Source organism: Dryobates pubescens, chromosome 34, assembly GCF_014839835.1.
Source record: "Dryobates pubescens isolate bDryPub1 chromosome 34, bDryPub1.pri, whole genome shotgun sequence".
NCBI classification, from domain to species: Eukaryota; Metazoa; Chordata; class Aves; order Piciformes; family Picidae; genus Dryobates; species Dryobates pubescens.
The window spans coordinates 6,555,080-6,580,081 of record NC_071645.1 but is presented as its reverse complement, the minus strand read 5'-3'; the positions used below and the strand labels follow the sequence as shown (position 1 = coordinate 6,580,081).

Here is a 25,002-nt window from a genome sequence, read left to right as displayed (position 1 = left end):
GCTGCACGCGGCTGGGTTGTACTTCTTGCTGCTGGAGATCCCAGGTGAGCAAAGGGGCTGTGCCTCCCCACTGCTGGGTCAAACACTCCTCTGGCAGAAACAGCCTGCCTGCCTTCCTAAGAATTCCAGGTGGAGCAAGTGATGGTGTTTGAACTGTCCACTTGATGTCCCTGCAGTCCCTGGGGACCAGGCTCGGGCAGGCTGCTGAGCGGTGAACAGCTGCTGCGCTCTGAGAGCAGCTTGGTTCTCCTGTCAGAGAGTGGCTTGATGGTCTCAGCCAGGGTCTGTGTTGAAGTTTGTCTTCTCAGGAGCTCTGACAAGGTCGCCAGAGGAGTCAGCAAGGCACACAGAGCTCAAACTCTCTGCTTTGACAGTAATTCTCAGTGAAGGCAGAGCTGATTCCTGCTTTGTAACTAGACAGCATTTCACCGTGCATTGCTTTTAGACTCATGGAATTATTTCAGCTGGTAAAGCCCTCTAAGGCCATTGAGTCCATCCATCAACCCAGCACCACCATGGCCATTAAAACCATGTCCCCAAGTGTCATGTCCACAGTGTATCTTGAACACCTCCAGGGATGGTGACTCCACCACCTCCCTGGGCAGCCTGTGCCAATCCCTGACCACTCTTGCAGTGTAGAAATTGTTCCTGATTTCCAACCTAAACCTCCCCTGGCACCATTTCCTCTCCATCACCTGATAGTAGGGAGAAGAGACCAACCCCCACCTCACTCCAACCTCCTTGCAGGGAGCTGTAGAGAACAATGAGGTCTCCCCTCAGCCTCCTTTTCTCCAGGCTGAACGCCCTCAGTTCTCTCAGCTGCTCTTCCCCAGCCTGGTTCTCCAGACCCTTCCCCGGCTTTGTTGCCCTTCTCTGAACCTGCTCCAGCCTTTGGTGTCCTTGGAGTGAGGAGCCCAAAGCTGCCCCCCACTGTTGAAGGTGTGGCCTCACCAGTGCTGAGCAGAGGGGCACCATCACTCCCCTGGTCAGGCTGAGCTGTGAAAACTGAAGCATTGTTGCAAATAACACACTGCTGGAGTTCTCTCAGGGACATGCACAGCAATATCCTTTGACATTCAAAGTTCTAGTTCTGCTGCTGTGGGTTGTGTGGCACATCACCAGCTGGAAGGAGTCAAAGTGGTGCTGCTACTGGGGAATGCCATTGCTGATGCAGTTGGGCTTGGTTCAAGCAATTCTTTCTTGTCTTGCCCCAAGCTCCCAGGACAGTGCCTTTGTCCTGGCTGTCTCCTTGGCTGGAGCAATGGCCAGATGATTTAATGAGTGTCTCTTGTCTGGGAGGTGTCTGATGTTGTCTTTTCTGGGCAGGCAGCATAGTTAACCAGCTCTTCCATCAAGTGATGTTTGATAAGTGCCTTTACACCCTGACAAAATGTTGGCCTCGAGACTCGGACGTGATGAGGAAGAGGAAGAAGAACCACGCTCAGAGCACCATGGGGAGGAACACAAAGAGAGGAAGAGTCTGCAGGAGTGGCAATGTAAGATGTTTGTGTGTGCTCTCTGTGCAGAGAAACCTCTGTTCATACACAAATTGTTGGCAGGCTGGTTCACTTCTAGGTCAGTGTTACACTTCTCTTCCCCTACCTACCCCCCCCCAACTATTTCAATTCTCCACCTTTTATTCATCTGTGCTCTTGATCCTTTACCTATTACTAGGAATTTCAAAGGTGTGATGATTCAACACTAGGAGCAGGTTCTTGGCTGCTGACTAATCTAAAAAATGCAGCTTATTTCCCTCTGCCTTACTGTTAGAGAGCTCAGTAGCAAAGGGGGGAAACTAATTTGTATCAGCTGCTTCGAGTGAGTATGTGACCTGCTTGCAAATGGTATTTGTGTTTCTCTGCCAGCTGACTGATGGGGAGTTAAGACCTGAATGCTGTGCTGAGCTGCACTCAGCTGCTCCTGACATTTACATGCTGTTATTCCCAGGGACCTGAGGATTTCACATCAGAAATCCTGAGAGAACATCAGTGCTGCAGGGTCATGGCAAGCAAGGGAAGAAGGTTGTAGGCATGATGGGAATTGGTTGAGAGGACTCTCCAAGTGTCAGATGAGAATGCAGATAACTGTCTGCTGCTCTGATGGACTTTCTCACAGAATCATAGGATGGGAGGGGTTGGAAGGGGCCTCTAGAGATCATCAAGTTCAACCCCATTGCCAAAGAAGGATCACCCAGGGCAGGTCACACAGGGACACATCCAGATGGCTCCTGAAAGTCTCCAGAGTAAGAGACTCCACAACCTCTCTGGGCAGCCTGCTCCAGGGCTCCAGCACCCTCACAGCAAAGAAGTTTCTCCTCCTGTTGAGGTGGAGCTTCCTGTGTTCAATCTTCAAGTTTCATCTTTCTGTCTGGTTTGGTTTTTTTCCCCTCCTGTTAAGTGCATTAACTAATCTGAAAGCAAAGATTTAGATGTCTGGATGTGAAATCCTCCAGGCCCTAGCCTGAGAACTGTGTGAAATGTGCAAAAGAGATTAGCCAGGGCTGTGAGACAGGGCCATGCTGTCTCTCTTTTCTGCCAATGCAGAGGGAAGAGGCCTTGGAAGAGGAGGAGGAAGAGGACTGTGAAAATGTTTACTTCTCAGCGGATGATCTCCTGCAAGTTCGCAACTCGACCTTCTTCCTCCTGAAAAGCTTCTTGAGGCTTCTGCCTAAGTTCTCCCTAAAAGACAATCCTCAGTCTGTACAGAACTGCCTGCAGGTAAGGAATGCATAGATTCATTGAATGGCTTGGGATGGAAAGGACCTTAAAGATCATCTAGTTGCAACTCTCAGCCACCAGCCCAGGTTGCTCAAGGCCTCATCCAGCCTGGCCTTGAACACCTTCAGGGAGGGAGAATCCACAGCCTCCCAGGGCAACCTGTTCCAGTGCCTCAACACCTTCATTGTAAGGAATTTCTTCCTCATCTCCAGTTTCAATCTCCTCTGTTCCAGCTTCAATGCATTGTCCCTCATCCTGTCACTCCAAGCCCTTGCAAAAAGTCCCTCCTCAGCTTTCTTGTAAGCCTTTTCAAGGTACTGGAAGGCTGCTCTAAGGTATTCCTGGAGCCTTCTCTTCTCCAGGTCGAACAGCCCCAGCTCTCTCAACCTGTCTCCATAGGAGAGCTTCCTCAGCTGCTCTAAGGTCTTCCTGGAGCCGTCTCTTTTCCAGCCTGAATAGCCCCTACTCTCAACCTGTCTCCATAGGAGAGCTTCCTCAGCCCTTAGATCATCTTCATGGCCTCCTCTGGACCTGCTCCAGCAGTTCTGTGTCCTCATGATTAACCCTCACTGCCCCAGGGGGAAGATGCTTGCTGAGCCTCTGGGTTTTGTGGTTTCCTTCTGTTGTGCTTCGGGGTGGGGGGACACACACCGTGGTTTGAAAGTTCATCTTAAGTTCTCTGTGCCCAAGCAGCCCTCACACCTTGCCCTTGTGTGGATTAGCTAATCTTAGCCTTTTTTTTCCCCACCTCCCCTTGCAGGTCTTTGTTGAAATGGCAAGCTTTGAGCCAGCTGTGCAGGAGTTCAAGGTGTCAGCAGCAATGTAAGCAGAGAGTTGTTGATGTTTGTGTGGTGATTTGGAGCCCGCTGCTTGTGTTGCTATTATCCTGTTTGTGTGGAGATGAAAGCAGTGATTTCTTTCACTAAAGATAATTAGAACCTGTTCCACCTAGCTCACAGTAAACAGCATTTAGTGAATATTGAATATTTTCCAGTCAGTGGGCACGCTGGGTTGTGATAGTTGTAGTAAAGGTTCCTCTGATGAGAGATGAAGACATCCCTTTGCCTTCTTTTGCTTAGGGATGTGGATGAAGCCAAGTCCATTCCTGAGCTGGCCTATTATGGACTGAGATTGCTGTGTTCCCCTCTGCATGGTTCAGAAGATAAGGTAAAAGTTGGACCAAACCTTTCAAACCAGAGGCAAGCTGTATTTTGTCCATCCCAGTCCTTATTTCCCTTGCCTGCTATGATGATGCATTTCAAGGTCATTGAATTCTCTGCTCTAGTGACTCCTGTGGCAGATGAAGCAAAACCAGAGGACAGGACAGCTACAGTGATAATAGATCTCTGCACCTTACAAAAGGAGGGATTCTAGGCTTGCTGTGCTTGCCTGGAATTTTCTTCTTCCCTGCTAGATGGAGCTCCAGCACTGCTTGGCAGCCTGCTGTGGCCTTGGGTTGTGCAGCAGTGGAGCATGCTGGGGAAGTGTTCTGTGCAGATGATGGGAAGCAGGGCTGATTCTCATTCAGAGAGCACTCAGTCCTCATGGGACATCCAGCTCTACCAGAAATGTGCCTGTAGCTTCACATTTACTTTGTTCAAGCACCCTCTGTCATCTCCCACTTCCCTGTGTGCTGCTCCTGTGCATGGGGTTTGGAGTGTTGGGTGTGACCCTGCTGCTGTGTTTGTGAGCCTGGAAACCACCTGAGTATCTCAGGGCATTAGCAGCTGTCTAGTCAGGAAAGCCTGGAGCTCAGTGCATGCCAATCTGACACCCACCTGAGTGCTTGCCCAGCTTTAACAGCCTTAGACCTGTGTGTTTCAGCCTCCCTGGTTGCTTAGCACAGCACAAGCTCCTCAAACTGCTGACATTAGTGGTGTCAGGAAGGTGTAGCAGCTCTGCTTCTGAAACCTATCTCATCTTCCCTGCCTCTGACTGCTCAGTGAGGCACAGAATCATAGAGTTGTTTTGGTTGGAAAATCCCTTTAAGATCATCCAGGCCAACCATCAACCCACCCCCACCATGGCCTCTAAACCACGTGCCCAAGTGCCATGGCCACAGGTTTCTTGAACACCTCTAGGGATGGGGATTCCAGCACCTCCCTGGGCAGCCTCTTCCAATCCCTGACCACTCTTGCAGCAAAGAAATTGTTCCTCATCTCCAACCTAACCCTCCCCTGGCACAACTTAAGGCCATTTCCTCTCCTGTCATGTGATTCTAGGGGGAAGAGACCAACCTCCACCTGGCTTCAGCCTCCTTTCAGGGAGCTGTAGAGAGCAGTGAGGTCTCCCCTCAGCCTCCTCTTTTCCACACTAAACACCCCCACTTCCCTCAGCTGCCCAGCCCTCTTCTCCAAACCCTTCCCCAGCTTTGTTGCCCTTCTCTGGACATGAGCTGACCCTGCAAATAACCTTTCCTTTCCAGATCCTTCGCCAGGTCTTCCGACACCACCTCAACGTCATCCTCATGCAGGAGCGTGGGGTGGGTTCCAGGTGCACACCCCTTGCCATCACATCCCCTGTGATCTCTGCCAGGAACCAGGCTATAAAATTCATCAGGTGAAGCACAGAGCTCTGGCACTACCCTTCCTGGGAATGCCTGCTCTTTCTTCTGGCATGCCTTGGCTTTACTCTGGAGCTGCTAAAGGGACGAGCCAAAGAGGCACTGACTTTGAAGCTGTTTGTGCAAATGAGGTTTAATTAAAGTGTTTGTAATGGGAATTTACTGAACTTGCTGGTGGGGGGGAGGGGGGAAAAAAAAGGGTTCTGTTTGACAGCAAAGCAGGACCTACCTTCTTGGTGTCAGGCTTTTAGGTGTTGTAGTTGCCTACAGAGTAATGTAAACGAGAGAAAAGGTTAGTGTGGAGCTCGCTGCTTGCTGCTTCGCTTTCCCTTGCTTAAACACAGGCAAAAGAGATCTTTATTGTATCCCCTGCCTGGGGAATCCCTGGTGCTTGAAAGCAATTTTTGTGCAGAGACTCCCCAGACAGCAGCCAGTGTGTAGATTGAGAATGAAGGAGCTTTTTCCTGTTGCCCTTCTGCTTGCAGAAAGGGGTTGGAAGAAACACTCTCTCTGCCCTGCCACGCCAGGTTTGCGTAGCGAGGCAGTAGGTCTGCTCCCTGCCTGTGTCCTCTTGGGACTAGTGCTTGTGATTCCAGAACTCCTGAAGCTCCTTCCCAAAGGAATGGCCTTGATTTGTTGGGGTGTGTTTTTTTCCTTTCCCCTCCTCTGTTCTCAACACAGCCTCCTTAAAATCTGTTTGTTTTGCTTGTGTGCAGCTCTGTGGTGGATGAGCTGAAGGAAGCTGTTTTCCCTGTGCTCCGAATCTTCCTGCAGTACATCTGCACCAAGGTATGCTGAGCTCTGGGGCACCCTGAGCCTTGAGGAAGCTCCTGTGTGGGTACATGTGCAGTGCCTGGAGCAGTTAAGGAATCCATTTTCACAATATTTTGTAAGGAGTGAAAAGGGTTTCTCTTTTTCTTCACCCTTGGCAAATTTCTTGACAGCCTGATTGTGTTTTGATCTTTGTCAGAGAACACTGTGGGTGAACACTTCCTCATTCACAGCTGATTGTGCCCTGCTTGTGACCTCTCCTAAATCTGCTGGTTGCTTTTTACCACTGATTTGGCAGAGGGGGAAATGGGAATTCTGAGAGCTCTTTGCCTGCCTGACTTAACTACCTGAAGACTGTCCTGTGGAAATGTTGCCTCTGGATTTAATCCAAGCTGCAGCTTTGCCTTGGGGAATCTCTTGGGTGAACAAGAGTGAAGTGGTGACCAAGGAGGCTGTGATTGTTCTCCCAGTCAGAGTATCTTTGGTTGGAAGAGACCTAATCATAGAATCAATAAGGTTGGAAAAGACCTCAGAGATCATCAAGTCCAACCTGTCACCCAAGACCTCATGACTACTAAACCATGGCACCAAGTGCCACATCCAATCCCCTCTTGAACACTTCCAGGGATGGTGACTCCACCACCATGTGGTCCAACCTTTGACTCAGCACTGCAAGGCCACCACTAAGCCATCTCCCTGAGCACTGGGTCCACATGCCACTAAAATACCTCCAGGGATGGTGACTCCACCACTGCCCTGAGCAGCCTGTTCCAAGGTTTCAGAACCCTTCCAGAGAAGAAAATATCTAATATCCATCCTAAACCTCCCCTAAGCAGCTTCTGTCCATTTCCTCTTGTCATAGAATCATTCAGGTTGGAAAAGAGCCTTGTGATCATCAGGTCCTATAAGCATAAAATCACTAAGGTTGGAAGAGATCTCAGACATCAAGTCCAACCTGTCACCCAACAATTCCTGACTGTTAAACCAAGGCTCCAAGTGCCAAATCCAATCCCTTTTTGAACACCTCCAGGGATGGGGACTCCACCTCCCTGGGCAGCACATCCCAATGGCAAATTCCTCTTTCTGGGAAGAACTTTCTCCTCACCTCCTTTCCTCACAGGGAAGTTAGGCCACACCTTGAGTCCTGTGTCCAGTTCTGGGCTCCTCAGTTTAAGGATATTGAGACACCTGAATGTGTCCAGAGAAGGGCAACAAAGCTGGGGAGGGGTCTGGAGCACAGCCCTGGGAGGAGAGGCTGAGGGAGCTGGGGTTGCTTAGCCTGCAGAAGAGTAGGCTCAGGGGAGACCTTATTGCTCTCTCCAACTCCCTGAAGGGAGGCTGGAGCCAGGTGGGGGTTGGTCTGTTCTCTCAGGCAAGCAGCACCAGAACAAGAGGACACAGTCTCAAGCTGTGCCAGGGGTGGTTTAGGCTGGAGGTGAGGAGAAAGTTCTTCCCAGAGAGAGGAATTGGCCATTGGAATGCTGCCCAGGGAGGTGGTGGAGTCCCCATCCCTGGAGGTGTTCAAGAGGGGCTTGGATGTGGCACTTGGAGCCATGGTTTAATAGTCAGGAGGTGTTGGGTGCCAGCTTGGACTTGATGAGCTTTGAGGACTTTTCTGACTTTACTGATTGTATGACTTGTGCCTTAGGCCCAAGTCTTTGTTCAGTGGGATCCTATTAGCTCATTAAATTAAAAAAAAGGCTTCTCTTAAGCCCTGCAAAGCCTTTCTGGGTCTAGAGCAGAGGATGGGAATATTCCAGCCTGCCCCTGTCCTTGTTTTGCAGGTCCCAGACAAGGCTGACTATCGCACCTACGCCGCACAGGCCCTGGTGACTTTGCTGACCAAATTCCCTTCTGCTGAGTTTGCTGACTTCATCTCCTGGCTGCATAAATACTCAAGGCACACTAAAGTAAGTGCATCTCCTGGGCCTTCCAGGGCTCAGAGACAGCAGTGTGGGGAAGAGGAAGGGTTCAGTGGTGCTATTGGATTGTGTTGTTCCTGCTGATACCTGAAAATGGGTAACAGGAGCAGGCCCTGCCTGTGCCTTGCTTGCCTTAACAGACTTAATAAGGTTGGAAAAGATCATCAAGTCCAACCTGTCACCCAACACCTCCTGACAACTAAACCATGGCTCCAAGGGCCACATCCAATCCCCTTTTGAACACCTACTGGGATGAACATCATCTCCCTGGGCAGCACATCCCAATGACCAATTCCTCTCTCTGGGAAGAACTTTCTCCTCACCTCCAGCCTGAACCTCCCCTGGCACAGCTTGAGACTGTGTCCTCTTCTTCTGGTGCTGCCTGCCTGGGAGAAGAGCCCAACCCCCACCTGGCTCCAACCTCCCTTCAAGGAGTTGGAGAGAGCAAGAAGGTCTCCCCTGAGCCTCCTCTTCTGCAGGCTAAGCAACCCCAGCTCCCTCAGCCTCTCCTCCCAGGGCTGTGCTCCAGACCCCTCCCCAGCCTCATTGCCCTTCTCTGGACACCTTCAAGTCTCTCAATGTCCTTCTTGACCTGAGGAGCCCAGAACTGGACACAGCACTCAAGATGTGACTTAACCAGTGCTGAGCACCAGGCAGGATGACTTCCCTGCTCCTGCTGGCCACACTACTCTTGATGCAGGCCAGATCACAGAATCACCTGGGTTGGAAGGGACTTCTAAAAGTTACCTAGTCCTGCAGGTCAGCAAGGACATCCTCAACTAGATCAGGTTGCCTAGAGTCTTGTGAAGCCTCCCCTTGACTATCTCCAGGGAAGGAGCCACAACCCCCTCCCTGGGCAACCTGTCCCAGTGCTCAACCACCCTCATTGCAAAGAACTTCTAACAGAGCCCCTTGTGTGCTTTTTCTTCCAACAGGTTGCCTACAGAGTGTTTGCTCTTGATGTGGTGTTGGCTTTGTTGGAGGTGCCTGAAAGGACTGTGGAGAGCTCCTTGTCCCTGGAGCAGCAGAAGCTCCTAAAGCATCAGTTTCTGGTGCAGGCCATGGTGTTTGGGCGCTGTTCAGACAGAGCCCCTGTGGTCCGTAGCAAGGCTTTAAGCAGCTTTGCCCACTGCCTGGAAATGAAAGGCTCTCCTGCCTTGGAGAGCATCCAGCTCCTGTTGCAAAGCTGTAAGTGTGGTGGACAAATTGAAGAGGGGAAAGTATTTCTGGAAGCTTCTGGGCAGTAAGTGCTGGGAGACAGGAGAAGGGGTTGGCAGGAACCTGAGGATCTCTCCCTGTGTGCTGTATCCTGAGGAGAATCCTAAAATGGTTTAGGTTTTGGAAGGGACTTTCTAGGTCATGTGGTCCAACCTTTGACTCAGCACTGTAAGGCCACCACTAAGCCATCTCCCTGAGCACTGGGTCCACATGCCATTGAAATACCTCTAGGGGTGGTGACTCCACCACTGCCCTGAGCAGCCTGTTCCAAGGTTTCAGAACCCTTTCACAGAAGAAAATATCTAATATCCAGCCTAAAGCTCCCCTAAGCAGCTTCTGTTCCTTGCTTCTCACAATCATTCAGGTTGGAAAAGAGCCTTGAGATCATCAGGTCATAGAAGTATAGAATCACTAAGGTTGGAAAAGACCTCAGAGATCATCAAGTCCAACCTGTGACCTAACACCTCCTGACAACTAAACCATGGCCCAAGTGCCACATCCAATCCCTTTTTGAACACCTCCAGGGACAGGGACTCCACCACCTCCCTGGGCAGCACATTCCAATGTCCAATTCCTCTTTCTGGGAAGAACTTTCTCCTCACCTCCAGCCTAAACCTCTCCTGGCACAGCTCTAGAGTCTCCATCCATGAGGTTTTGTTCTGGTGCTGGTCCTCTTGTTCTGGTGCTGATTGCTGAGAATCTATTCCTGTGTGCTGTACCATGATGAGAATCCTAAAATGGTTTAGGTTGGATGAGACCTTAAAGATCATCCAGTTCCATGGGCAGGGACACCTCCCACCAGCCCAGGTTGCTCAAGGCCTCATCCAGACTGACCTGGAACACTTTGAGGGAGGGGTCATCCACAGCCTCCCTGGGCAACCTGTTCCAGTGTCTCCCCAGCCTCATTGCAAAGAAGTTCTTCCTAATCTCCAGTCTCAATCTCCCCTCTCCCATCTTAAGAAGGAATAGATGAGTCTTGTTACTCATGAAGCCTTATTTTTGGAAGGGATTTATTCTGGTCTGGAAGTTCTAAATAGAGATCCTTCCGTGAGATACCTTTGCAGGATATTTACAGCTGACTGAAATTGCTCATTGAAGACAGGGTGGGGGGTGGGGGGGGGAAAAAAAGGTGGATTCTTGCCTGACAGTTGATTAAATCTTGAGTTGCCTTTTGCTTCTGCTAAGCTGTTGTGTTGGTGCTTGGCATTCAGAGCTCCCTCAGGTGTGCTAAGGGCCAGATGGCCCAATCCAGGAGCCTGCACATAGCTTGCTTGCCTGAAAATAGAAATCAGAAATCAGGCATGACAAAACATCCAGGATGAAAATACTTCATTTAATATCTCTTTCTTTAATGCCTTCTTTTTTTGACAGCCTCTGACCACACAGCCTTGGATGCAAACACCAACACTGCCAGCGTGCTGGTCGGTGCAGGAGGTACAGAGCTCTTCCCTTCCAGTAAGTCTCAGGCTGCTCTTGGCTTGCCACTCCTAACAATGCACCTCCCTGTTTACCACTGAACCAAATGAACATTTGCCTCTCTTTTTTTTTTTTTCCCCCCCCATCCTTTTTTGTTGTTTTCATTCTTCTTTCCTTCTCAGCTGTGTCCAACCATCCCCTGAAGACTTTGCCTGCTTTCAAAACCATGGAGCTGAGTGACAGTGCTGATACCACCAGGCACAATGGTATGGCCAGATGACAGCAATGCTTTTCACACCCCTTTTCCAAGCCTTAATTGAAATCATAGAATCATAAGGGGTTGAAAGGGATCTCAAGGCTCAGCCAGTTCCAACCCCTTGCCATGGGCAGGGACACCTCACACCACAGCAGGTTGCTCACAGCCACCTCCAGCCTGGCTGCAAACACCTCCAGGCAGGAGGCTTCCACCACCTTCCTTGGCAACCTGTGCCAGGCTCTCACCACCCTCCTGGGCAACAACTTCTTCTTGACATCCAATCTCAATCTTCCTACTTCTAGTTTTGCTCCATCCCCCCCAATCCTATCACTCCCTGACACCCTCCAAAGTCCCTCCCCAGCTTTCTTGGAGCCCCCTTCAGATCCTGGAAGGTCACAACAAGGCCTCCTCAGAGCCTTCTTTTCTCCAGACTGAACAGCCACAACTCCCTCAGTCTGTCCTCATAGCAGAGCAGCTCCAGCCCTCTGCTCATCCTTGTGGCCCTTCTCTGGGCACCTCCAGAGCCTTCTTGTAATAGAGGCTTTCTAGACTGTACTCAGTGTCCATTCCTCAAGGAAAGCAGAGGGTAGAGCTGCTAAGAAAATACCACAGCACTTAGGAGTGATGGAGGGGGTGGAAGTGCCAGGCATCAAGAAAACCTCTTCCTCCTAGAGTCTGAGAAATACATTTAATCTTGAAATAGCCATGTTCATTTGTATTAAATGTGGTGGCAACACTTGTTGAGGAGCAGGTAACTCACTCCTTCCAAAAAAAAAAGGATGGTAATTGATGTGGGAAATCATACTTGTAACTCCATGAATTTCAGGGTAATTAAATCCCTTGCTCTGGTGCACAGACAGCTAATGTAGTTTTGCTACATAAAACACAGCACTATTGCCTGCCCCTGTGGTGTGGGGAGGAAGTCCCTTCCCCCCCTGCGGGCTGTAACTGGCGTGGGGAGGGAGTCCCTTCCCCCCCTGCAGGCTGTAACTGGCGTGGGGAGGGAGTCCCTTCCCCCCTGCGGGCTGTAACTGGCGTGGGGAGGGAGTCCCTTCCCCCCTGTGGGCTGTAACTGGCGTGGGGAGGGAGTCCCTTCCCCCCCTGCGGGCTGTAACTGGCGTGGGGAGGGAGTCCCTTCCCCCCCTGCAGGCTGTAACTGGCGTGGGGAGGGAGTCCCTTCCCCCCTGCGGGCTGTAACTGGCGTGGGGAGGGAGTCCCTTCCCCCCTGTGGGCTGTAACTGGCGTGGGGAGGGAGTCCCTTCCCCCCTGTGGGCTGTAACTGGCGTGGGGAGGGAGTCCCTTCCCTCTACAGGCTGTAACTGTGGTGTGGGGAGGGAGTCCCTTCCCCCCTGCGGGCTGTAACTGGCGTGGGGAGGGAGTCCCTTCCCCCCTGCGGGCTGTAACTGGCGTGGGGAGGGAGTCCCTTCCCCCCCTGCGGGCTGTAACTGGCGTGGGGAGGGAGTCCCTTCCCCACTGATGGCTGTAACTGGCGTGGGGAGGGAGTCCCTTCCCCCCCTGCGGGCTGTAAGTGGCGTGGGGAGGGAGTCCCTTCCCCCCCTGTGGGCTGTAAGTGGCGTGGGGAGGGAGTCCCTTCCCCCCCTGCGGGCTGTAAGTGGCATGGGGAGGGAGTCCCTTCCCCCCCTGCGGGCTGTAACTGGCGTGGGGAGGGAGTCCCTTCCCTCTACAGGCTGTAACTGGCGTGGGGAGGGAGTCCCTTCCCCCCTGCGGGCTGTAACTGGCGTGGGGAGGGAGTCCCTTCCCCCCTGCGGGCTGTAACTGGCGTGGGGAGGGAGTCCCTTCCCTCTACAGGCTGTAACTGGCGTGGGGAGGGAGTCTCTTCCCCCCCTGTGGGCTGTAACTGGCGTGGGGAGGGAGTCCCTTCCCCCCCTGCGGGCTGTAACTGGCGTGGGGAGGGAGTCCCTTCCCCCCCTGCGGGCTGTAACTGGCGTGGGGAGGGAGTCCCTTCCCCCCCTGCGGGCTGTAACTGGCGTGGGGAGGGAGTCCCTTCCCCCCTGCGGGCTGTAACTGGCGTGGGGAGGGAGTCCCTTCCCCCCTGCAGGCTGTAACTGGTGTGGGGAGGGAGTCCCTTCCCCCCCTGCGGGCTGTAACTGGCGTGGGGAGGGAGTCCCTTCCCCCCTGCAGGCTGTAACTGGTGTGGGGAGGGAGTCCCTTCCCCCCTGCGGGCTGTAACTGTGGCGTGGGGAGGGAGTCCCTTCCCCCTGCTGGCTGCCCCTGTGGGCTGGGGGAGGATTGACTTCCCTGCAGCATCAGGGCTTGGCTGGAGTTAAAAGCCAGGTGTGAGGCTAACTGGAGTGCTGGGGAATGGCAGGCAGCTAACTTGTTGACAAGGTGAAACCAGCACCTCCGTTGGCTTTTGTGGCCATGCTGCCCCTTCTCTGAGTCTCTTCCTTTCTTTTGCATGTCAAAGCTTCTCTTCCCAGCCTGTAGGCCTCTGCCAGCCTCTTTGCTCTCAGTTCTTGCTGTTCACCTCTCTTGAACTGCTGACAATTCCATTCCCCTGCTTGCTTCCCGCCCTGCAGTTGTGTCTTTGTTCCCTGCCTCATGCTGCTCTTCACTTGGGATCTCTCTCCCTATCTCCGGGAGCCAGGCTCCAATCTCCTCCATTGAAAGCTTGCTTTTAAAACATTTCACTGATAAATTTCCCTTAATCTGCTCTCTCAGATAGAAAAGTCCTCCAGGCCACTTGAGGTATTGTGTGTTCCCTGTTTAGTTGCAGGCTGCTTGTGGCAGAGGATGCCTGGGTTTGTATCTGATACCCAGCTGAGCATACACTTGGCACCAGGCAAAATAAATGGAGGGGAGGGTTGGATGGAAAAGGTCTGTCTGGAGCTCAGGAGGCTAGCCTGAATGCAGGGCTCTCAGGGTGCATTAGCAAAGCTGTCTGGCACATGCTGCTGTTTGGCTTAAGCCTCTGCTAATTTTGCACTTCTCTGGAGGCTGAGCAGCTCGTGTTTTAGAAGCAAAAGAAATCTCAGCTGAGGGTAGTGAGGAGGCGCTAAATGTACAAGGGCAAGGATTAGAAGGGTGGGGGGGACATCTGCAGGGCAAGCTGTGGGATTGTGGAATTGTTTGGGCTGGAAAAGCCCTCTAAGATCATCCAGTCCAACATCAACCCAACACCACCATGGCCTCTGTGTCCCCACATGCCATGGCCACAGGTTTCTGGAACACCTTCAGGGATGGGGACTCCACCACCTCCCTGGGCAGCCTGTTCCAGTCCCTGATCACTCCTGCAGCAAAGAAATTGTTCCTCATCTCCAACCTAGCTCTCCCCAGGAAGAATTTCAAATCATTTCTTCTCCTTTTATCACCTGAGACTAGGGAGAAGAGACTGAGCCCCACCTGCCTCCAGCTTCCATTCAGGGAGCTGTAGAGAGCAATGAGCAATGACCACCCCAAGGCATGGGGACTCCACCACCTCCCTGGGCAGCCTGTTCCAATCTCTGACCACTCTCACAGGAAAGAAATTGTTCCTAATCTTCAGACCTCATTGCTCTCTACAACTACCTGAAGGGAGGTTGTAGCCAGGAGGGCGTTGGACTCTTCTCCCAGGCAAGCAGCACCAGAACAAGAGGACACAGTCTCAAGCTGTGCCAGGGGAGGTTTAGGCTGGAGGTGAGGAGAAAGTTCTTCCCAGCAAGAGGAATTGGCCATTGGAATATGCTGCCCAGGGAGGTGGTGGAGTCCCCATCCCTGGAGGTGTTCAAAAGGGGCTTGGATGTGGCACTTGGTGCCATGGTCTGCTCATGAGGTCTGTGGTGAGAGGTTGGACTTGATGATCTTTGAGGTCTCTTCCACCTTTGGTGATTCTGTGATACTGTAATCTCTAACCTAAACCTCCTTTAGGTTGCCCCCAGTGCCCCTTGGCCTGTCCTTGGACATCCCTGAGCAGAGCCTGGCTCCATCCTCCCCACACTGCCCTGCACATCTTTATCCCCAGCAATGAGGGCAGCCCTCAGGCTCCTGTCTCCAAGCCCCAGCTCCCTCAGCCTGGCCTCCCAGGGAGATGCTCCACTGCCTACAGCAGCTTGGTGGCTCTGCACTGGACTCTCTCAAGCACTTCCCTGAGGTCATTCTTGAACGGAGGGATCTGCCTGTGCTCTGCCCTCAAGATGCTTTTCCCCACAGCTGGCTGTGCTGCAGGTTTTTGTTTAGGGAGCTGTGCAGGATCCCTCTGATGAGCTTTCAAACCAGGCAGGGAGCTTCACATCATCTCTGCAGACAAATGCAGCAGCAGCAGCAGCTACAGAGGGCTTTCGCTTGTCGCTGCGTGGATCAAAATGATTTGGTGTCTGTCTGTCTTTTGTTGATGTGGCACAAGATCTATTGTCAGATGAAAGAACTTGGAAAAATGGGTTGGGTTTGGCTTGTTGTTTTTTCTTTCCTGGCTTATATCTCCTTCTGAATTGTTTTGGATGGGGTGTTGGTTTGTTTTTTTCGTGCTGTGTTTTATTCACACTCTGAAAGGCTCAGGCAGCAGATTGTTGCTCAGAGCTGTTTTCCTCCTTGGGTGTTGGTGCTGCTAAGTGGTGCTGAGGCTAATTCTTTTCCCTCATGGTTTTGGGTAGGAAAAGAACTCGTGGCCATGCTGAGAGTGAGAGCTGGGGATGAGAAAACCAATGTGAGGAGAGCTGCTCTGCAGGTAGGATGTTTGCTGTACGCTCCCTTCTTCAGAGGTTCACAGAATGGCTTGGAAGGGACCTTTAAAGCTCAGCCAGTTCCAACCCCCTGCCATGGGGGCAGGGTGTGGTAGCTTCATTTGCTTCTGAGTTGGGCTGGCTGAAAAGTTAATGCTGGGAGAAATTTCACCCCACCACAGCAGGGACACCTCCCACCAGCACAGGTTGCTCAAGGCTTCATCCAGCCTGGCCTTGAACACCTCCAGGGAGGGAACATTCACAGCCTCTCAGGGCAGCCTGTTCCAGTGTCTCCTCACCCTCACTCTAAGGAATTTCTTCCTAATTTCCACTCTCAATCTGCCCTCTCCCAGCTCAAAGCCAGTTCCCCTCATCCTGTCACTCCAAGCCTTTGTCAAAACGTGGTACTTGGTGCCACCATGAGGTCTGTGGTGACAGGTTGGACTTGATGATCTTTGAGGTCTCTTCCAACCTTGGTGATTCTGTGAAAAGTCCCTCCCCAGCTTTCTTGCAGGCTCCTTTCAGGTGCTGGGATGGCAGCTCCAGACCCACATTGAACTCAGGGTTTCTCTGGTGATGTCATAGTATCAGTCAGGGTTGGAAGGGACCACAAGGATCAGCTAGTTCCAGCCCCCCTGCCATGGGCAGGGACACCTCACACTAGGTCAGGCTGGCCAGAGCCTCATCCAGCCTGGGCTTAAACACCTCCAGGGATAGGGCCTCAACCATCTCCCTGGACAACCCATTCCAGGGCTTCACCACTCTCATGGGGAAGAACTTCCTCCTCAAGCAGATAACATCTCTTTGCTCACCTCCAGGGAGGGAACATCCACAACCTCCCTGGGCAACCTGTTCCAGTGTCTCCCCACCCTCACTGGAAACAATTTCTTCCCCATGTCCAGTCTCAATCTCCCCTCTTCCAGCTTCAATCCATTTCTCCTCATCCTCTCACCACCAGCCCTTCCACAAAGCCCCTCCCCACCTTTCCTGTAGCCCCCTTCAGTTACTCAGATCCCAAACACCGAGGCCCTAGGCCTGCAGGGAGCTGTGCTGTAGCTTTGCTCCCAGGTAGCTTCCTGCTCTGCCTGCAGAGTGCCTACAGGGGAAATAAGGCAAGCATGATGATGGAAAATTTTTCTAGCACTCTTTGCTGGCATTCTCTTACTCTGTCATTTGGAGGAGAGGCTCTTTTCAAATGTCAATAGGCATTTCAATTAAGTGACTTCCTTATAAACTGAAGCATATTAGCTGCTCAGTTTGTTTTGACCTTGTTAACAAAGAGAGTAGGATCTCTCCAGCCTTTTGGAGGTGTGCTTGGCTCTGCTCCTTGCTGATTTTTTTTTTGTTTAAATGAAGCCATTAGCTTTTAAAGAGACACAGCTACAGGGGAAATTTCACCCCCTTCACCCCAGCTCTTCCTCCTCAGCTCACACGTTGAGTTGGGCTTCCCAGTTAAGGCTGTAATGATGGAATTGTTTTGGTTGGAAAAGACCTCCAAGATCATCCACTCCAACCATCAGCCCAACACCCCCATGGCCACTAAACCATGGCCCACAGTGCCATGGCCACAGGTTTCTTGAACACCTCCAGGGATGGGCACTCCACCTCCCTGGGCAGCCTGTGCCAATCCCTGACCACTCTTGTTCCTCACCTCCAATCTAAACCTCCCCTGGCACAATTTCAGGCCATTCCCCCTCATTAAATCATCTGATTCTAGGGAGGAGAGACCAAGCCCCAGCTCACTGCAACCTCCTTTCAGGGAGCTGCAGAGAGCAATGAGGTCTCCCCTCAGCCTCTTCTTCAGACTAAACACCCCCAGCTCCCTCAGCTGCTCCTCATGAGAAGTGTTCTCCAAATGCTCTCTAATGCAAGGTACACCTTATTTTCAATGGGGAAATTGTGCCATTCACCCTATCCAAATGCTGTTACAAGATCAGAACAACTGCAGAGATGTTTTCTGTGCCATTCTGCATCCCTTGGCTGTGCCCAGTGCTCATAAATTGTTAATGTGATGTTTTGCTCTCAGCCAGATAAATTAAGCTCTAGTTAAAGGTGGTGGGGGGTAGATTGTACTTCTGATTTGCTACCCACTGCCCATGTCCCCATCAGAATTGTGCTGCTGTTTCACTTGCAGGTCTTCCTGAGCATCCTGAAGCACAAAGTGATCCCCTGCACTGCAGAAGATTTGTCTGCTCTTCAGGATCACTGCCGGGACCCGGCTGTCTCTGTCAGGAAGCAGGCCTTGCAGTCTCTGACAGAGCTCCTCCTGGTGAGCAAAAGCAGCTTCATGGAATCATGGAATGGTTTGGGTTGGAAGGGACCTTGAAAATCATCTAGTTCTAACCCCCCTGCCGTGGGCAGGGACACCTCCCACCAGCCCAGGTTGCTCAAAGCTTTATCCAGTCTAGCCTGGAACACCTCCCAGGCAGGGACATCCACAACCTCCCTGGGCAACCTGTGCCAGTGTCTCACCACCTTCACTCTATAGAATTTCTTCCTTATCTCCAGGCTCAGTTTCCCCCTTTCCAGCTCAAAGCCATTGCCCCTTGTCAGAAGTCCCTCCCCAGCTCTCCTGCAGCCCCTTCAGGTACTGGAAGGCTGCTCCAAGGTCTCCCTGGAGCCTTCTTTTCTCCAGGCTGAATAGCTCCAACTCTCTGCTTGGTTGCATGGTTTAGTTGATTGGGTGGTGTTGGATGATAGGTTGGACAGATGATCTTGAAGGTCTCTTCCAGCCTATTCTGTTCTATTCTGTTCTATTCTGTTCTATTCTGTTCTATTCTGTTCTATTCTGTTCTATTCTGTTCTATTCTGTTCTATTCTGTTCTATTCTGTTCTATTCTGTTCTATTCTGTTCTATTCTGTTCTATTCTGTTCTATTCTGTTCTATTCTGTTCTCTCCCCATAGGGGAGGTTCCCTACCCCTCTCTTTGTGTCCTCCTCCTTAGGAGGTCTGTGCCTTAACATGCCACACTGGCTGCATTCCAACAGCTCCCTGTCCTCAGTGGAACTGGATGGAGTGTTCCAAGTGGAGGGGTCTGAGCAGAGCAGAGGGGCAGAATCCCCTCCCTGTCCTGCTGCCCTCCCAGCTGCCTGCTGGGCTGTGATCTTGAGCTTACATCTCGAGGTCTTCTGCAGACCCAGGGTGAGCGAGCAGCGAGTTAGAAGAGGGAGGAAACAGAGATCAGCCCCACCTCAGCTGCTCAGTCAGGGAATTGCATTGCATGGCTGCAGTTAAATTTGGGTTGTCTTTTTTGGTTGGTGGTGTGGGGTTTGGGCTTGGGTTTTTGTTGTTGTTCTTTATTACCTTTTGACTTGGAAGCCATGACTCATCCTTCTCCAGACTTGTGATTTATGCTTCCAACAGTTGGAAACGTTTCTTTTCCTGACTGTTGATTTCTGTGTCATGGAAGAAAATGTTTCTGTGGCTGGCCTCCTTGAGCTCAAAAAAAAAAAAAGCACCAAAGAAGAGCTCAAACCCTCTGAATCACTGCAAGACGTAATGTGGAGATGATTGCCCTGCAATATTGTCCATTTTTTCCCCCTATTTATTCACTAAGGGTTAGGAGCTGAGCCTTGGAACATGGAGATGATAGCCCTGCAATATTGTCCTTCTATTTATTCACCAAGGGTTAGGAACTGGGGCTTGGAACATGGTGGGAATGATAGCCCTGCAATATTGTCCATTTTTCCCCCCTATTTATTCACCAAGGGTTAGGAACTGAGCCTTGGAACATGGAGATGATAGCCCTGCAATATTGTCCTTCTATTTATTCACCAAGGGTTAGGAACTGGGGCTTGGAGCATGGTGGAGGTGATAGCCCTGCAATATTGTCCTTCTATTTATCCACTAATGGTTAGGAACTGAGGCTTAGTGCATGGTGGAGATGATAGCCCTGCAATATTGTCCTTTTTTCCCCCCATGTTTATTCCCAAAGGATTAGGAACTGAGCCTTGGAGCATGGTGGAGATGATAGCCCTGCAATATTGTCCTTCTATTTATTCCCAAAGGATTAGGAACTGAGGCTTGGAACATGGTGGAGATGATAGCCCTGCAATATTGTCCATTTTCCCCCCTATTTATTCATTAAGGGTTAGGAACTGAGGCTTGGAGCATGGTGGAGATGATAGCCCTGCAATATTGTCCTTTTCCCCCCCCCATTTATTCCCAGAGGGTTAGGAACTGAGCCTTGGAACATGGAGATGATAGCCCTGCAATATTGTCCTTCTATTTATTCCCAAAGGGTTAGGAACTGAGCCTTGGAGCATGGTGGAGATGATAGCCCTGCAATATTGTCCATTTTCCTCCCTATTTATTCATTAAGGGTTAGGAACTGAGCCTTGGAGCATGGTGGAGATGATAGCCCTGCAATATTGTCCATTTTCCTCCCTATTTATTCATTAAGGGTTAGGAACTGAGCCTTGGAGCATGGTGGAGATGATAGCCCTGCAATATTTTCCTTTCCCCCCTATTTATTCACCAAGGGTTAGGAACTGAGCCTTGGAGCATGAGGTTTATATGAAGCAAAGCTGTCTCTTCTCTTTTGGCTGTTAAATCATCTGCTCTACAGCTTTATTGCAGTGCTGCTCTCTGTCTATAGGGTTTCAACCCAAAGTAGGAGCAGGGCTTTAGCAGGAGCAGCAGGTACCTTGGTCACACCTGATCCAATCCCCTCCTGGTGTCAAGGAGATGCAAGTTCTCTTGTTCTATTCTGCTGCCACCTTGCAGTGCTGGTTGGGCAGCTTGCTGGGCTTTGTTAAAATGTGTTTTCAAGCTTAGCAGCTGAACCTGGATGTTTCTGTAGCTGAAGAGAGGGAAATCTGCCACTCTGGTCTGCTCTGGTGAGACCTCACCTGACCTGTAGTACTGTGCCCTGCTTGGGAGTTCTCACTGCAAGGAGGATGTGGAGCTGCTGGAGCAGGTCTAGAAGAGGCCACAAGGATGATCAGAGGGCTGGAGTATCCCTGCTATGAAGACAGGCTGGGAGAATTGAGGCTGTTCAGCCTGGAGAAGGCTCTGGGGAGACCTTAGAGCAGCATTTCAGTATCTGAAGGGGACCTGCAGGAAGCTGGGGAGGGGCTGTTCAGAAGAGCCTGTGGGGATAGGATGAGGAGCAAAGGTTTGAAACTGGAGCAGGGGAGATTTAGGTTGGGCATCAGGAGGAAGCTCTGCACAGTGAGGGTGGGTAAGTCCTGGAACAGGTTGCCCAAAGGGGTGGTGGAAGCTCCATCCCTGGAGACGTTCAAGGTCAAACTTAATGGGGCCCTGAGCAGCCTGCTCTGGTTGGAGATAGTCTGCCCAGTGCAGGGGTTTGGAGATGATGACCCTCAAGGGTCCCTTCCAACCCAATGCATTGTGTGATTCTGTGTCTGCAGGCCTTTGCTGGTTTCCCTCTATGCATCTGGGGTCCTCCAATGACTTACAGAGGTTGCTAACCCCAGGTGTGCTTCCCTCAGGCTCAGCACTACAACGTCGCAATGCAGAAGGCCTGGCTGAATGGAGTGGTGCCTGTTGTGATGGACCCTGAAACCTCTGTCCAAGAAAAGGCCTTGGATTGCCTTGATCAGCTCCTGTTGCAACACATAAAAAGCTATAATAGATTCAGGAGTGAGGACAAGGAGCAGACTCTAGCATGGGATCTCCTTACCCTCTTGGCTTCAGAAGAGCAGGAGCTGAAGTAAGTGCCTGCATCCCTTCCCTTTCTCCCTGCCTGCATCCCTTCCCTTCCCTTTCTTCCTTTCTGCCTGCATCCCTTCCCTTCCCTTTCTTCCTTTCTGCCTGCATCCCTTCCCTTCCCTTTCCTTTCTTCCTTTCTGCCTGCCTCCCTTCCCTTTCTCCCTTTCTGCCTGCCTCCCTTCCCTTTCTCCCTTTCTGCCTGCCTCCCTTCCCTTCCCTTTCTCCCTTTCTGCCTGCCTCCCTTCCCTTCCCTTTCTCCCTTTCTGCCTGCCTCCCTTCCCTTCCCTTTCTCCCTTTCTGCCTGCCTCCCTTCCCTTCCCTTTCTCCCTTTCTGCCTGCCTCCCTTCCCTTCCCTTTCTCCCTTTCTGCCTGCCTCCCTTCCCTTCCCTTTCTCCCTTTCTGCCTGCCTCCCTTCCCTTCCCTTTCTCCCTTTCTGCCTGCCTCCCTTCCCTTCCCTTTCTCCCTTTCTGCCTCCCTTCCCTTCCCTTCCCTTTCTCCCTTTCTGCCTCCCTTCCCTTCCCTTCCCTTTCTCCCTTTCTGCCTCCCTTCCCTTCCCTTCCCTTTCTCCCTTTCTGCCTCCCTTCCCTTCCCTTCCCTTTCTCCCTTTCTGCCTCCCTTCCCTTCCCTTCCCTGCCTTGGGGCTCTGCTGGCTCTCCTGTAGCAGCCCTTTGTCCTCTGCATTCCATGCTTTTGTCCCCTTTGCCATGTTAGTATGCAGGGACAAAACCCTTCCATTTCTGTTACTTTTGAGTCCTGGTAGAATATGCAAGTTATGATTTACAGAAGGAAATTGCCTCTTGACTGGAGGAGTAAGATAAGGCTGAGAGTTGATACTTGGAGTGCTCTCATTCACCCTGTGGCCACAGGCCATTAGCTATCAGAGTTTACACCCTGGTGCAATGCACGTGCTGCCCATTGTGCAAGGGCAGCAGACTACACTTGCTGGGTTGGGGTTTTTTCAGCTCTCTCAATTCCCTGCTTGAAGCCATCACTATAAATGCACATCACTGCTGGGGGTGGGAGCTCTCCTGCTGTGAGGGGCTTCTGTTGCTCTGCCAGCTCCTGGGACAGAAGAGCTCTTGAGCATGGACAAGCTGGCAGTGCTGGGTCCAGTCATCTTCAATGTTTTTCATTAACTCTCTGGATGAGGGTGCAGCAAACTCAGCCAGTTTGCTGCTGATCTGAAGCTGGGAGAAGTGGCTGATACACTGGGAGGCTGTGCTGCCAGTCAGCCAGACCCTGGACAGGCTGAGTTGGTGATGGAGAGGAAGCCTGAGGGGTTCAACAAGAGAGTCCTGCACCTGGGGAGGGACAGCACCATGCACCAGTACAGGTTAAAGGCTGAGCTGCTGGAAAGCAGCTCCATGGAGAAGGACCTTGAAGTTCTGGTGGACAGTAAGTTCTCATGGGATAGCAATGTGTCCTTGGGGCCAAGAAGGCCAGTGGTCTCTTGGGGTGCATTGAGTATGGCCAGCAGGTCAAAGGAAGTTGCTCTCTCCCTCTACTCTGCCCTGCTGAGGCCACATCTGGAGTACTGTGTCCAGTTCTGGGCTCCCCAATTTAAGAGGGACAGGAAATTGCTGAGGAGAGTCCAACAGAGGCTATGAGGATGAGGAAGGGACTGGAACATTGTGTGATGAGAGCCCTGGAGCAGAGAAGGCTGAGAGGAGATCTTATGAAGGTCTATAAATACCTGAAGGGTGGGGGGCAACAAGGGGCCAGGCTTCTTTCAGTGGTGTCCTGTGATAGGACAAGGAGCAATGGACATAAACTGGGGCACAGGAAGTTCCACCTCAACATGAGGAGAAACAGAAGTCTGAGGCTGCTGGAACCCTGGAGGCAAGCTGCCCAGAGAGGTTGTGGAAGTCTCCTTCTCTGGAGACTTTGAGGACCCACCTGGATGTGTTCCTGGGAGACCCTGCTTTGGCAGGATGAATTGGGCTTGATCTCTGGAGGTCTCTTCCAACCTCTGCCACGCTGTGGTGAGAAGAATGCAGTTTTCCTTGGGTGTGAGGTACTTTCCCTTGCAGCTCCCTGCCTGAGCTGGAGCTTTCCTGTGCTGGAACAGGTTGCTGATGGAGGTGGCAGAGTCATCATCTCTGGAGGTGTTCAGAAAATGAGTACATGTGGCACTTGGAGGCATGGTCTGCTGGTCATGGAGGTGTTGGGAGGAAGCTTGGGCACGTTCTTAGGGGCCTTCTTCCAACTTTTAATGACTCCCTGGCTCCCTCCAGGCATGTTTGGCATGCTGTTCCCGAGGCGTTGAGAGCAGCAGGAGTATTTCAGTCTACTGGAGGTGTGCTAATGGCAGGAGTAAGAGAAGATAGCTAAAGAAAGGAGAGCATCACCTTTGATTAATTCTGCTCTACAATATGTTCCTTGTCTTGTGACAAATAGAATTATTCTGCCTTTTGCAGGATGCTGTGGGAAGGAGCAGAAGCAATGAGATGACACACAGGATGACAAGGACACAACATTGATTAAAGACAGCTGTATGTTTATTAGTCAACAGGGCATAATTGCTCAGGAATAGAAAATGAGCTACTGGTTGTGCTGCCTCACCACTCTGGGAAGCTGTCAGTGTTCTAATTTGGGCTATTTTATAACAGTTTGCAGCTTCATGATACCTTCTTTGTGACCTCAGAGTACCTTGCAGCTTGGTTAAACCTCACAACTCTCTCAGGATTAAATGAGGGGGGCAAAAAAGGAGCAGCTCCTGGTGCCTTCAAGTTGCTGTTGCCCTCTGCCACCAGGGTGTTGAGTGGCAGCTGCTGGAGAGGCTTTGCTGCAGGTTGCTGCAGTGATGTTTTCTTGCTGTGTCACAGAAACATTCAGGTTGGAGAAGAGCCTCAGGATCACCAAGTCCAACCATTAACCCTGCTCTACCAGGTTCATCCCCAAGCCCCACATCCAAGCCACCTTGGAACACCTCCAGGCTTGATGACTCAACCACCTCCCTGGGCAGCAAATCCCAGTCCCTGACCACTCTTGTTGGGGAAAATTGTTTTCCTACTGTCCAGTCTAAACCTACTTCTTGTTGGGAAACTCTTCCTACTGTCTAAACCTACTCACTCCCAGCTGGAGGCCATTCCCTCTTGTTCTATCACCTGTGAGAAGAGACCAGCACCATCCTCTCCACAATGTCCTGTCAGGTAGTTGTACAGAGCCATGAGGTCTCTCCTCAGCCTCCTCTTTTTCACACTAACCAGCCCCAGCTCCTTCAGTTGTTCCTCATCAGTCATGGGAGCAGTTGGACCTTCTGCCTTAACCTGACACACAGCACTAAGCCATGGCTTAGTATAGTGCTCTGGAGAGGAGGAAGCTCCAGGGAGACCTTAGAGCTGCATTTCAACATCAGGAGGAGACCTACAGGAAGGCTGGAGAGGGGCTGTTTCCAAGAGCCTGCAGTGATATAGGACAAGAGGCAATGGCTTGAAACTGGAGCAGGGCAGATTTAGGTTGGACAACAGGAGGAAATTCCTCACAATGAGGATGGCTGCCCTCAATTGGAGCAGGTTGTTGGAGAGGTGGTTGAGGTCCCATCCCTGGAGACATTCAAGGTCAAACTTGCTGTGGCCCTGAGCAACCTGATCTAGCTGCAGGTGTCCCTGCTGAGTGCAGGGGGGTTGGACAAGATGACCTTGGAGGGTTGCTTCCAACCCAATGCAATCTGTGTCAGGATTATAAACTGAAAGAGTGAAAGTGCTGCTGGTAAAATCCATCTTAGAAATGTTCTGAGGAGAACAGAAATTAACCAGGTTGGAAAAGACCTCAGTGATCATCAAATCCAACCTATCACCCAGCACC

At 51.5% G+C, this 25,002-nt stretch overlaps 1 protein-coding gene across 1 annotated transcript in view; it reads left to right on the top strand.

The window, feature by feature from the left end:
• NCAPD3 (non-SMC condensin II complex subunit D3) overlaps positions 1-25,002 on the top strand; it is a 50,188-nt gene continuing 25,186 nt past the window's right edge. The window contains exons 1-15 of the mRNA XM_054176167.1: positions 1-44; positions 1,327-1,488; positions 2,050-2,063; positions 2,544-2,717; positions 3,478-3,539; positions 3,797-3,884; positions 5,143-5,276; positions 5,997-6,069; positions 7,836-7,961; positions 8,909-9,158; positions 10,563-10,625; positions 10,790-10,873; positions 15,453-15,526; positions 17,656-17,790; positions 20,976-21,196. Coding sequence (XP_054032142.1) covers positions 1,359-1,488; positions 2,050-2,063; positions 2,544-2,717; positions 3,478-3,539; positions 3,797-3,884; positions 5,143-5,276; positions 5,997-6,069; positions 7,836-7,961; positions 8,909-9,158; positions 10,563-10,625; positions 10,790-10,873; positions 15,453-15,526; positions 17,656-17,790; positions 20,976-21,196 — 1,628 coding nt within the window. The 5' untranslated portion in view covers positions 1-44; positions 1,327-1,358. The remainder of the gene's footprint in view (positions 45-1,326; positions 1,489-2,049; positions 2,064-2,543; positions 2,718-3,477; positions 3,540-3,796; positions 3,885-5,142; positions 5,277-5,996; positions 6,070-7,835; positions 7,962-8,908; positions 9,159-10,562; positions 10,626-10,789; positions 10,874-15,452; positions 15,527-17,655; positions 17,791-20,975; positions 21,197-25,002) is intronic.